General features: G+C 63.1%; 2 protein-coding genes across 2 annotated transcripts in view; both read right to left on the bottom strand.

Moving 5' to 3' along the window:
* Positions 1 to 1,756, bottom strand: part of Vwa7 (von Willebrand factor A domain containing 7) — a 17,070-nt gene extending 15,314 nt beyond the window's left edge. The window contains exons 1-4 of the mRNA XM_004624482.2: positions 1,582 to 1,756; positions 1,094 to 1,342; positions 600 to 881; positions 176 to 275 (exon numbers count right to left, since the gene is read on the bottom strand). Of these exons, the coding sequence (XP_004624539.2) occupies positions 176 to 275; positions 600 to 881; positions 1,094 to 1,342; positions 1,582 to 1,701 (751 nt within the window). The 5' untranslated portion in view covers positions 1,702 to 1,756. The remainder of the gene's footprint in view (positions 1 to 175; positions 276 to 599; positions 882 to 1,093; positions 1,343 to 1,581) is intronic.
* Positions 1,757 to 1,916: 160 nt separating this feature from the next.
* Positions 1,917 to 12,881, bottom strand: Vars (valyl-tRNA synthetase). The gene is made up of 29 exons (XM_004624298.2): positions 12,425 to 12,881; positions 10,633 to 10,767; positions 10,408 to 10,546; positions 10,193 to 10,314; positions 10,024 to 10,108; positions 9,845 to 9,945; positions 9,634 to 9,761; positions 7,695 to 7,859; positions 7,455 to 7,536; positions 7,006 to 7,125; positions 6,818 to 6,926; positions 6,638 to 6,732; positions 6,231 to 6,321; positions 5,889 to 6,013; positions 5,711 to 5,814; positions 5,473 to 5,631; positions 5,305 to 5,395; positions 5,116 to 5,221; positions 4,954 to 5,024; positions 4,749 to 4,874; positions 4,498 to 4,602; positions 4,350 to 4,418; positions 4,189 to 4,267; positions 3,936 to 4,063; positions 3,530 to 3,685; positions 3,218 to 3,424; positions 3,028 to 3,139; positions 2,599 to 2,924; positions 1,917 to 2,041 (listed from the first exon to the last, which is right to left on the bottom strand). Exons 1-29 carry the CDS (start codon positions 12,809 to 12,811, stop codon positions 1,973 to 1,975), a joined length of 3,792 nt encoding a protein of 1,263 aa, XP_004624355.1. The 5' UTR covers positions 12,812 to 12,881; the 3' UTR covers positions 1,917 to 1,972.
* Between the last annotated feature and the right edge of the window lie 6 nt (positions 12,882 to 12,887).

The following is a 12,887-nucleotide window of genomic DNA, read 5'->3' as shown; positions in this document are numbered from 1 at the left end:
ACCCCAGCCCACCCCAGGGGCGCCCTTCGCTGGGGGCTGCCCCCCACCCCAGCCCACCCCAGGGGCGCCCTTCGCTGGGGGCTGCCCCCCACCCCCGCCCCACCCCAGGGGCGCCCGTCGCTGGGGGCTGCCCCCCACCCTAGCCCCACCCCAGGGTCGCGCCAGGCTACTGTACCTCGCGCCAGCCTCCAGAGCTCCCGCCTCCAGGACCAGAGGAGGTGAGGGTGTGGCCGCTGCTGCCCCATCTCCACCCAGTTGCTGTGGCTGTAGAAATCCTGGGCCCCAGGGAGGGTAGGGAGGGAGGGCAGTGCCAGTCGAACCCAGTCACCATTCCAGCCCCAACAAGTCCACTCCTCGGTCCCCCCGCAAACCCTCTTAGCACCAGCGCTGCCCAAGCCTCCACTCTCCATCACTTTCTCCGCTGCCCAGGGCAGAACGAGCGTCCTAGCTCCTCCCCTCCCCATCCCCGGGGGCCAGAACCCTGCCCGCTTCCGTTCCCCTTCCCTCCCTTCCAGCCACCACCCGGGCCTCCATGCTGCCCGGAGCAGGGGACCAGTGCGGTGCCTCAGGCCCTGGGGTAGCCTGGGCGGAGCTCCCACCTGCAGGGCGTGCAGCGCTGCCCCCAGGCGCCCGCGGGCCAGTGCGTAGTCCCCGGCTCCAGCCGCAGCCAGGGTCTCCCGCAGAGCCCCCGCCAGGCGTTCCCGCGCCTGGTCCAGCCGCTCGGCATCAAAGTGCAGGTCAGGGTCGTTCTTGGAAGCTGCCAGGAAGTCCTGAGCTGCGTTGGCACGAGACATCTCTCCCAGGGCTGCTCGGAACCGCCGGGAGGGAAACCCGGGTCCAAAGTAGGCGGCAAAGAGGTCGTCGGCGAGCAGGGTGCGGCCCTGGCCAGGGTGGTGGGGACAGAAGGCCCTGGATCGCAGCATTTGCCAGCGTTACCTCTCCGTGGCTCCCAAGGCTGGGGACAGACGGTGCCCACAGTGCTGGGCCCCAAGAGGGAGCAACGGGGCTGAGGGAGCCACGGAAGTGTGCGGGTGTCTCCTCGTGCTGGGGCGCCCGGGAAGGGGTCTGGCACGATGGGGGCCCAGGTGCTCACCAGGAAATCCTGGAGACGAAGCGGGGGCCGACCTAGGAGTGGCTGCTCCAGGAAGAGCTGCAGGGTGACATTGAGTGCCGCCTCTTCGGTCAGGTCCTGGTGGGTGATGGAACGAGGGGCGGCCAGAAGGCTCCAGATGTTGGGGAAGAAGGCAGATGTGGGGGAGAGCAGCAGCTGCACCAGCAGCAGCACCAAGGGGCCCAGGTAGGTCAGGGGCAGCTCTGCAGGGAGCATGGCCGAGATGGGGACCTGGGGAAGGAGGCGGGCTGGAGCGAAGCAGCAGGGACTCCTGGCTGGCCTGTCTCCACGGGAACCTCCTTAGGCTCTGCCACCTTCCTCGCCTTGTTTGCTGTAGCCTGGCTCCTCCTCCCGGCCCCAACAACCTGAAGGCCTTGTCATGTCAGGAGGGACACCTGCCAGGACAGTCTGGAGTTCCTCTCCTGGCTTCCTTGGGCGGCAATCTCCTCCCAGCTTCTCCTCTACCCTACCTGGTCGTCTGGTCTCCCAGGCAGGGGCAGCCCTGGCTGGCCCATGTCACAGGGAACTGGGGTCACAGCTATAATTAACCCAGCCCTAGCAGGCAGCCGCTGGCCCTTTCCCCACACCATGCATCGGCCAGCAGCCGCCAGTGCGGTGGTGAGGAGCTGGGAGGCGCAGCAGCGTGACTCAGGCCTGGCGCCAGGCCAGACCCAGGCTGGGCACCTTGTGCCCGTGGGCCCAGGCCCAGCCTGCGGCTCATGAGCAGCCCCACACCCACGGATCCAGGAACCTGGCTCTGCACCCCTCCAGCCCCCACCGTGACACAGACACATGGGTTTGTGGCAAAATATTTTTATTGCTGCTGTCCCCAACGTAGCCCCCTGGGGGCCACAGCCAGCTTCACAGCATCTTCTGGAACAGGGTGATGGCCTCGTCCACCTTCCTGAGCTCCGCCTCTGTCTGTCTGAGCTGGGGTGGAACACAGGGGTGGGTATGAGGCTCGGGCTCCAGGACACCAGCACCAGCACGGTAGGACAGCCCCAGGCAGGAAGGCCCAGCGCAGGAGTGTGGGCTCTGTCTGGCTTCCTGACTACACCTGTCCTGCCACGCCTGCCAAAGTGTCTTCCTCTTTGTCAAAGGGAGCCCACACCTTGCCTGGCACCCCCACTGCCATCAGGCACAGCACAGGCTGGTGGGTCAGGAGGGCAGAATGGAAACGAGGTGTGGTCTGTAGGGAGTCAGCCACGGCTCCTTCTGGAACCTCAGAGGGAGGGTGCGAGGGGCTCTGCTCCCGGCGGCCAGGCCAGACCTGGGCTGCTGCCACACTCAGCCAGCTGGGTGGGCCCCAGGGTCAGGCTGGGAGGTGGGACGCCCCCTTCTAGGCCTGCCTGTCTCCAGCTGTGACCCCGCCACACCTGCGTGCAGAAGTAGGCTCGGGCGGCTCATGGCTCCCCCAGGACTGGCAGGGGGCAGCCTCAGGACTGCATCAGCACACAGGGAGCGGCCAGCCTGGCCTCACCACACACCTTGGCTTCGTCCGCTTCCTGCACCTCCAGCGGCACCTTGCCCGAGTAGCCTGTGGCGGAGCGGCGCTCCTGCAGACGCTGGGCCTGGCGCTGCGCCTCTGCCCGCCTGGCCTGCAGCTTGCCCAGCTCCCGCTGGGGGTCCACCAGGCCCTGCAGGTGCAGGTGGATGGAGCAGCGGTCGGACGCTAGGGCCACGGCGCAGCCCTGGGGCGCGGGAGCCCCGAGAGCCAAGACGGCGACCACACCCGCACCAGCCAGGGCCTGCACGTAGACGGACACCGCCGAAGCCAGGGCGCCCGTAGCTTCGTCAGCCACTTCCAGGAAACCTGCAGAGAAGGGTGAAGATGAGGCCTGGCCCCAGGGACAGAGAGGACAGCAGGCAGCCACGGTGACACAGGTTCCAGGGCGGAGGGAGGGACCGAGGCTCACAGTCCGGCCGGGTCCGGGTGAGGTTGTAGTCGGCTCGCAGCGAGCGCACAGCTCGAGTGATGCTCAGCGCCAGCTCGAGGGCGGCTTCGGCCTCAGCGTCCTTCCAGGAGCACTGTGGGGTGGAGGAGGCTGTGAGGGGCCCTGAGGGTGGCCAGAGTCCCTGCACAGTCCGCTCCAGACCGGCCCCTACCTCCGCAGGCTCTGGGTAGGGAGTGACGCAGAGGCTGGCGGGGGCTTGCGGGGTCCGCCGCGGCAGCCTCTGGAACAGCTCCTCCGTCACGAAGGGCATGAAGGGCGACAGCAGCCGCAGGCCGACATCCAGGCAGGTGTAGAGTGTCTGGCGGGCACACTCGGCTGCCGCCTGGTCCACCCCATGCAGCACGGGTTTCAGGCACTCCTGGGGAGGCGGCCGGCTCAGCGTGGGGTCAGGCTCCAGCCCATCGTGAGGACCAGGAGGAAGCCAGGCCCGGCCGCCCACACCGCCCACTCGGCCTCTCCTCACCAGGTAGACGTCGCAGAGGTCGTACAGCCAGAAGCTGTACTGGGCCGTGGTGACGGCCGGGAAATCGTAGGCCTCGAAGCCTGCATTGCTGAGCCGCACGGCCTCCGCCAGCCTGCTGAGGATCCAGCGGTCCACCAGGCTCTCGCGGCCTCCTGGCTGTGGGAGGAGGGCGATCAGCTCGCAGGCCCCGCGTACCCAGGAGAGAGGACCCCGTGGGCAGGGCCAGAAGCCTGACGGGTGAGCAGGTGGGAGAAGGACGGGATGCCCATAACTGGGGAAAGAACCCTGGCGCCTGCTCCTGCCATGAAGGGGCACTCAGGGACAGGAGGAAGCTCCTGACTCCACGACGTGGGCCGTGTGTGACCCACGGAAGGGGTGCAGCCCGTGTGCAACCCACAGGCCTCACCGTGGAGGTCGGTGAGGGTACAAAACCCTGCCCGAGGCCCCGGAGGGCAAACTTGGTAGCGTTCCAGAGCTTGTTGCAGAAGTGCCGGTAACCCAATATGCGGTTCACATCCAGATTGATGTCCCGACCTGGGAGGAGGTGACAGGTGGCTCTTCACCATGCCCTGCCAGGGCCACAAGGAGTCCAGGCTGGGCACAGGGGTGGGCCTCAAGGGAGGAGAAAGAATGCTGACAGGGAGGTTTGGGGCACCTACCCTGCGAAGTGTAGGCACAGAGGCCAAAGCGGAGGGCGTCCGTGCCACACTCAGGAATTCCAGCAGGGAAGTCGGCCTTCTACAGTGGAGGGCAGCAGCCAGGTCAGCCCCGCCGGCTGCACTCGGGCCCCGTCCCTGCGCTCGGGCCCCGTCCCACAAACCTGTCCTTCCTTGGCCTTTTCCACCTCGCTGGGATCCAGGTTGCTGCTCAGTAACTGGTCATGGAGGCCCTGAGGTGGGGTGGGCGGTCAGGTGGCCCTGTTGCCCACACCACACAGCCTTCTCTGCTGGCCCGGCGCCCAGTCCTACCTGTAGGGACACGCCATGAATGACGTCCAGCGGATCGATGACATTTCCCAGAGACTTGCTCATCTTGCGGCCGTGCGCGTCCCTCACGATGGCGTGTAGGTAGACCTGGGGGACAGGGCGCGGGGAGGCCACTGAACCTGCAGCCCTCCTGGGCCCCACGGCCCCCCCCCACAAGCCTGAGGCAGGGGACAGCCCCGGCCACGTGGCGCCTCCCAGGAGCAGCAGCCCTCACAGCCTGCCGGCGCCCTCACCTCTCTGAAGGGAAGCCTCCCGGTGAGTCTCAGGCCAAGCATGACCATCCGGGCCACCCAGAAGAACAGGATGTCGTGGCCCGTCTCCAGCAGGGTCCCCGGGTAGAACACACTCAGGTCTTCCGACTGGGGACAAGCAGGGCATAAGGAGGAGTCCTATACCCCTAAAGCCCCACCGCACCCCAGCCTGGCCCCCAGCAAATACCTGGCTGGGCCAACCAAAGATGGAGAAGGGGAAGAGGCCAGAAGAGAACCAGGTATCCAGCACATCCTCATCTGAGAGAGGCCAACAGACATCAGAGGGGATGGGTGGCAAAAATACATGTCTCACCCAGCTTTGCCCCCCATGCCACAGGCTCTGCCTTGCCTTGCTTGAGGGCGATCTTGTCAGGTGACACCCCAAACTCCTTGGCTGCCTTCTCCCGGGCCTCCGCCTCGCTGCGTCCGCTCACCCAGTAGCGGCCATCCGGGTCCTGCCACAGGTGTGCTTAGCAATCATGGGTGCCCCCCTGCCCCAGGACCCAGTGAGCCCACAGGAATGGGCTCACAGCCTCACCTCCCCAGGGGGCACAGCAGGGTCGCTGACAGTGACAAAGTAAGCTGGGATTCGATGGCCCCACCACAGCTGCCGGGAGATGCACCAGTCCCTGCGGACACGGAGGAGTCAGGAGGCTCCTTGGCCCCCAGCCACCCCCCCACCCCCACCCCCGGAGGACCCACACACCGGATATTGTCCATCCAGGAATGCCACGTCCGCTGATAGGCCTCAGGCAGGATGCGGAGGTCACCCCGGGTCACAGCCGCGCTGGCGGCCTGGGCCATCTCCCCGCAGCGCACGTACCACTGAGGCCGCAGCAGAGGTTCTACCACATCCTTGGAACGGCTGTGGTGCAGATGGCACGAGGCTGTGGTCAGCGCGGCGCCCCGAGGAGCCCTCCCGCTCCCACGGGCCCCGACCTCACTTGCACAGGGGCACCACCATGGGGTTGTCCTGGACTCCCCGGAAGAGTCCCCGCTCCTTCAGAGCCGCCAGCACGGCTTTCCTGGCCTCAAACCTGGGCAGGCCCTGGGTGGGAGAGACGCCTTGTCACGCCGCCGCATGGGTGGCCACCCCTGGGCCCCACAGCCAGGCAGCCTCACCAGGAAAGGGGGGGGCACGTTGACGAGGGCCCCGTGGGCGTCCATGATGCTGACGGCTTCCAGCTGGTGCCGCTGGCCCACCTCGTAGTCATTCTGGTCGTGTGCAGGGGTGATCTTCACCGCGCCTGGGCACATGGAGAATGCCAGGACCCTGGGACTCGGGTGCTCCCTCCTCCCCACGCTTAGCCCTGTGCACACAGGCAGCCTGGCAAGCCCACTCGGCTGCCTGGTGGCTCCAAGGACGGCTCAGGCCTGCCCCTCCAGGCCAAGTCCACTTCCCTTTGCTCGCAGAGATGTGGTGCTTCGAGCTTCGGGCCTCCCTACAATCTGTTCCCCGCTCACCTGTGCCAAACTCCATGTCCACAAAATTATCAAAGACGATGGGCAGGCTCCGAGACAGGAATGGGTGGGTCACTCTCTTTCCCTTCAGGTGCTGGACACAGAGGGGGATGTCAGCAATGCCACCAGCCTGTGCCCTGAGCGCCCCGTTCCCTCACGGCCAGCCAGCTCCATGTTCAGGCTGGGAAACGAGCCGCAGGTGTGTTTCTAACACTTTCCCTGTGAGCTGGGGCCGCCAGGCGTTTCTTATTTTGTCTTTCTGAGACAGGGTCTCACTAGGCAGCTGAGCTCACTGTAGCCCAGGCTGGTCTGGGACGCACAACAATTCTCCTGCCTCAGCCTCCGACTGCTGAGAAGACAAGTGGACACCACCACACCCGGCTCCCGGGCGCCCTTGCAGGCCTGCCCACCTGGTATCTGGGATCTTCGGGGTGCACTGCCACTGCCACATCTCCTAGCATGGTCTCGATCCGAGTTGTGGCCACCACGACCTCCTCGTTGCTATCTGGGAACAGAAGGCCTCATGGGCTCAGCCCCAGCCACCCCCTCCAAGTTCCCCCCAACCCCGATCCTGGTGGCTGGATGCCTACCTGAGCCCTGAATCTTGTAAGCAAAAGACACGAGGACTCCAAACTCCACCTTCTCCTCGTAGCCAGGCACAGAGAGCAGGGTGCGACCTGTCAGCTCCTTCTTATCCACCTGTAAGACGGGCATTTAGAGAAGTGGCCTGGAGCTGGGGCCAGTGACTGAAGAGACAGAGCTAGGGAATGGGAGATACCTCAATGTCGGAGATGGCGGAGTTGAGGGCGCAGGACCAGTTGACCAGGCGTGTGCTGCGGTAGATGACGCCTTCCTCATGAAGCCGCACAAAGGCCTCCGTCACAGCTGCTGACAGTTTCTGGGATGAGGCAGGAGGGAGGGGTCAGAGCTGGGCACTGAGGCACACTTGCAAGGCAGCAGGGTACGGGGAGCCCCTTGGATACACAGGGGCTGCTCTGGGGAGACGCACTTTCCTACTGGAGGGAGGGGCTTCTGACCACATACAGCTGGGGGCAGGTGCTGGTGCAAGGCACCCTGGGAGATCCCAGGCCATGGGGGAGGCTGAGTGTGCAAGCAGACCATCCCCGCCAGGGTAGGGAACGGCAGCTGCAGCTGAGCTTCTGAGAGGAGGTGGCGCCCAGGGAGCCGTGCACGCCCAGCCCAGCCCCAAGACCCCCTCCTGCGCACGGGGTCCATGGTGAAACAGGCTCGATCCCAGTCCAAGGAACTGCCGAGCTTCTTCAGCTGGTGATAAATCCGGTCGCCTTTCCTGGAAGGACAGATGGCCAGGACTAGAAGGACATCAGGCACCCAGTGGGGAAACACAGGGGTTGTGCATCCCTCAGAGACTGACCGAGGCCAGAGGCCTTTCCTGCACAGGGACAGGCAGGGAGGCCACAGTGGCCCCGCGGTCACTTGCATACTCACTCCTCCTTCCACTTCCAGACCTCCTGCAGGAAGGCCTCGCGCCCCAGCTGGTGCCGGCTCAGCCCCCGCTCCCGCCACAGCTTCTTCTCCACCACCACCTGGGTGGCGATGCCCGCATGGTCACAGCCTGGGTTCCACAAGGTGGTCTTGCCGCGCATGCGGTGCCTGTGGGGGGGCAGGAGGATGAGGGTGAGCTGGGCCCGAGGTGCCTGGCACTGGAAGAAACAGGCTGCCAGGCAGGGAGTTGGCGAGTGCGGAAAAGGGGGGCAGGGACCCTCCCGACTATAGAGCCAGCAGGGAGAGGAGACTCGAGAAGAGCAGGAAATCTGGAAGAGGAACAAAGAGGTGGCTTCACCCCAACAGACAGTGAAAGAAGTGAAAAAGTCACAAAAATGAGCGACCTCCTAGGAGTGAAGTAACAGCCAAGGGGAACAAGACAGTGTCGGGAAAGAGATGCAAAAGCAAGTGTTTAAGTTCACAATATGTCATCAGCAGGCTGAGGAGAAACTGTCCAGTCAAAGTGGTTGCGTCCAGTCACCATCTGGAGAAAACCGCCCACTTCCTAACGGTGCCCCCAACAAGGTCTGCACGTAACGACTCCAACCTAAGGAGGAAGCCGGCGGCACGGGCTGGAGCCCTGTGGCAGTGTGTGCTCTGGCTTCGATCCTCAGCGCTGCCCCAAAACACACACAACCAGCGAACAGAAGGAACATCCTAAGCACAGGAGCACAACGCAGCAAGTAAGGCAGCGCTACACTCAGGCCGCTCGTAAACCAGCCAGCGCGTCAATACCACAGCAGTTAAAAGAGCTCCAACAAGCCAATTAAAAAAGAAAATAGCTGAGCGTGGTGGTGCACACTAGCAGCCCAGGAATCCCAGCACTCTGGACGGCTGCGACAGGCAGGTCACGAGAGCAAGCCCAGCTCGGAGCACTTAACAGTCAGCAAGACCTTGTCTCAAGAAATACAGCTCAACCTCCTCCGTCGTAAGAAAAGTAAGTCCACAGAGAAGGGGGCAGTAGATAAGGGCAGATAATTCACAAATGGGGAACCCTGACTGGCCAGGGACCATGGCCTCAGCAGCAGCAGGTAAAGTGACAAAGGTGTGAGACTGTCACCAGAGAGCAGGAAGCCCAGGGCCAGCAAGGTGGAGAAACAGCCCACATGCGTGGCAAAGAGGGCCCTAAGCAGCCTCGAGGCTCAGGTGGGTGAATCCCGGCAGCCCAGGAGAGGCACTTGGTAGCTGCACAGGAGAAACCCTTCTTTCTGCACACACTCCAGCCAGCACACAGGGACATGCACTATGACAAGGTTTCCATCAAAGGAAAACTAGGAGCCACCATTAATTAGAAAAGAAAAAAAAAAGTGATTCCTCTGTTGTGTGTCCACACTGTAAAATACTATGGAGTGATCAAAAAGAACGAAATCATTCTATGGGTAAGGGCAAGAAGAGATGTCCAGGAGAAACTGTTAGGGGAAAAAACTGTAGAATGACATGTGTAATGCGAGCCCTTTCTATTAAGAGGTGGAAAAGAAATACTCACCTAATAAAAAATGATCTCTTTTGTATCTGGGTACCTATACATCCTAGCACAGAAGTTTGATAAAAAAAAAAAAAAAAAGCCAGCCACAGTGGCACACACGGGTAATCCCAGCACACAGGAGGCTGAGGCAGGAGGATCCCTGTAGTTTGAGGCCAGCCTAGGCTACAAAGTGAGACCTTGTCTCAAGAAAATTACTCTTAAGTCATTTTTACTATTAGAAAGGGAAGGAAGAGGCAGAGGCCCTAAGTGGCGCGCAGGATGAAGTCACCAGGCCAGGCCAGGCCAGGCGGCTGAAAGAGCCACTGAGAGAAATGCAGCGCCGCTAGGGGGCAGAGCGGGACCAGGGCGGAGAGCCGGGAGCGCGGAGAAGGGAGCCGGAGGCGCACAGGAGCTCACCAGCGCGTCAGCGAGTCCTGAATGGCGTTGGTGAGCGCGTGGCCCAGGTGCAGGGAGCCTGTCACGTTGGGGGGTGGGATGCACATCATGAAGACGCCCCGCGGGTTTGGTGCTGACACACTGGGGCGCTGGGGCAGAGAAGGACGGCACCACTAAGGCTCGCCATCCCGCAGGGCCCTGCCGCCCCCCGGCCGGCGCGGCGCCCACTCACCCCGAACTCGGGCTTGAAGAAGCCCTGCTGCTCCCACCAGGCATACCAGGCGGCCTCCACGTACCGCGGGCTGTAGGAGTCGGGCATGGCGCCGCTGACATCTGCGGGCAGGGGGCGGGCTCAGCCGGGGCTGCAACGCAGAGGGGGCCGCGGGCAAGGGGTGGCCCCTCCTCCCGTACCTTTCTTCTCCCCAGGGGGAGTCGGGGTGTCGTAGGTAAGGACGCCTGGGTCTCGCTTCTCCTTCTTGTCTGCTCTGGGCCTCTTCTGCTGGGAGCACAAGGCAGGGGCATCAGGAGGGTCCTCACCCCTGTCCACACCGCAGCCCCCAGCGCCCGAGCCTGGCCGCACCTCCCCTGAGGGCTGCTGCTGCTGCAGCCTCTGCTTCTGCTGGAATTTCTCCAGCTTCTCCCGTTTCTTTGCTTCCTTCTTGAGCTGAGCAGCTGTCTTAGGAGGTGAGGAGACCTCGGGGCCTAAAAATGGAGCAGAAATTCAGTCGGCCAGAGGGGTGGGGGGTCCACACTGGGCTGGCAGGTTCAGGGCTGCCCTCCCATCCCTCTGCCCACCTGGCTGCGGACAGGGGGATCTAGTCCCTGAGTACAGAGCCACCTCGCCCAGCACAGCCCGGAACTCTGGTTGCTGGACACAGGAGCTGAACCAGCGAGAAACATTGCCCCAGATCTGGCGGGCGGAGGGGTCCAGGACCTGGGAGCGAGGAAAGAACAGCCTCAGTCACCGGCAGCTCTCGGCAGCACTGACCCATGGCTGCTCCTCCCGGCCCAGGGACTCACATAGCGGAAGGGCAGTAGTAAGGCTGTCACGGCAGCCAGGTCAGCCAGAGAGGGTGCATCCCCTGCCAGGTACGTGTGCAGCCTCAGCCACTCCTCCAGAGGCCGCAGGGCCTTGCCCAGGGCGCCCAGTGCAGCCTGGCCGGAAGGAGAAGAGCGTGAGACCACCGGACCTGTCTATTCCAGCCCACTCCTACCCGCCCACCAGCCTCTGTCCATTCCAGTCCACGCCTACCTGACCACTGGGCCTCTGCCCACTCCAGCCCACTCCTACTCACCTACCAGGCCTCTGTCCACTCCAGCCCACTTCTATCCACCCACCAGGCCTCTGTCCACTCCTGCAGACAGTGCTGGGATGACAGGCAAGTGCCACCAAGCCCTGCCCTAAGTGTTTTGATTCTGACTACATGGACAAAACAGGAACTGGCCTCATCCTGGTGTGGCTGGCTAGGTACTAGGGCCCATGCTGAGCCTGGAGTTCCAGCCCCTAGCCTGTGTGGGGATGCACACAGGCAGAGCCTAACAATCACATCTTGTGGAGACAACCAGCAACGACGCTGCCTCCTCTAATCTTTAGTCTTCACTTTCGTGCTTAGTATATTTCATCTGCTGCATGAGGTATGGACTATGGGAATCGGATGTGTGTTCTGCACACACATGCACACCCGAGTACGCCTGTGTGCATCCCCACACGGGCTACCAGCTGGAACTCCAGGCTCAGCCTGGACCCTAGGACCCAGCCAGCCCTCCCCGCTTGAAGGTTTTTCTTCTTTTTGAGTCAGTGTCTCCCCGTGCAGTTCAGGCTGGCCTTGAGCTCATTTTGTAGCCCAGGCTGGTCTCAAATGTAATGATCCTACTGCCTCAGCCTTCCGAGTGCTGGAACGACAGGCAAGCACCACCAAGCCCAGAGCATGGCAAGCATATCTTGTGGAGGGAACCAACAACAAATATATAATGTTGCTCTAATTTAAAAAAAAAAAAAAAAATCCTAGTAAGTAAATAAGCAGGGTCAGGGAGATAGCTCAGTAGAGTATGCGCCTGCCTGGCAAGGGTAGGGTCCTGAATTCAATCCCTGGTAGCGCAAAAAAGAAAAAAGAAAAAGGAAAGAAGCAGACTTGGGCAATAAGCCTTCTCACTAAGGGGGGACTATACGAGGTAGGGTAGCAGATGGGGCACACAACACAGACAATAGTCATTTGCTCACTGAAGAAACACTAAGTATCCACATGTGCTCAGGACTGCCCCAGCGCTCAGTACTTGTCCAGAGCAGAGCCGCGGACACCCCAAGGGCAGCCCCACTCTCAGAAGACACACAGGGACAGCGCCTCCTAGCATCTGTGACCTCTCCCTCGCCAAGTCTTTTCCTCCACTCAAACCTCCATGGCTGGGCAAAATGGCACACGCCTATAATCCCAGCGCTCCGGAGGAGGCAGGAGGACCGCTTTTGAGTTCAAGGCCAGCCTGAGCTACACAGAGACCTTGTCTAAAAATAACCCTCCAAGTAGCCTCTAGCCTCATCAGTTTGACTTCTCAAACTTTTATTCTTTTACTGGCAGTCTTTAAAACGACTCAAAACCACCCTTCCTGTCATCTCATTCAGCCTCGGCGGCAAGTATTACACCAGCTTGCATGTTAGTCACAGGAAGACTAAGCCTCGGTGGCTTCTGTTCCGAGTGCCCGAAGTTTCCGCCCCAGCAGCAGTCCGGGATCTGACGCGGCCCCGTCTGACCAGCTTCGCGGCCTCGGATCCAGGCCGCGCTCGCTCCTGGGCAGCTTCCCCGCGCGTCTCGCTCACCTGGGGGTCCTGCGCAGGGCTTCGGAGCCCCAGCGCCGGCAGCGTCGCCCCGCAGGCGGCCGGGACGAGCTCCGTGTCGGCGTAGCTGACCCACTGCTGCACGAGCGCGGCGGCCCGGCCCCCCGCGGGGCCCCCCAGGCCGGCGGGCCACAGCAGCTGAGCCACGGCCGCGGCTCCCCACACCCAGAGCCCGCCGGGCCCCTGCTCCAGCGCCGGCAGGCGGGGCGGTGGGAAGGGAGCCCGGCTGGCGGGGGGCGGCTGGAGGCAGATGCGGGGGTGCGCGCCGCCCCAGCCGGGCCCGGCCCCGGCCTCCCCGTAGCGCGCCGCGATGAGGGCGCGGAGGCTGGGGAAAGCGTCGGGGTGGGGGGACACGTACAGGATGGACATGGCGGTCCGGGCCCGCGCGGCGGGGCTGAGGAGGCGGGGAGCGGCTGCGGCTGGAGCCCGGCCTGCTGGGGCCGCG

Source organism: Octodon degus, unplaced genomic scaffold (assembly GCF_000260255.1).
Source record: "Octodon degus isolate 3935 unplaced genomic scaffold, OctDeg1.0 scaffold00005, whole genome shotgun sequence".
Taxonomy (NCBI): domain Eukaryota; kingdom Metazoa; phylum Chordata; class Mammalia; order Rodentia; family Octodontidae; genus Octodon; species Octodon degus.
This window is presented reverse-complemented; position numbering and strand designations above follow the sequence as displayed.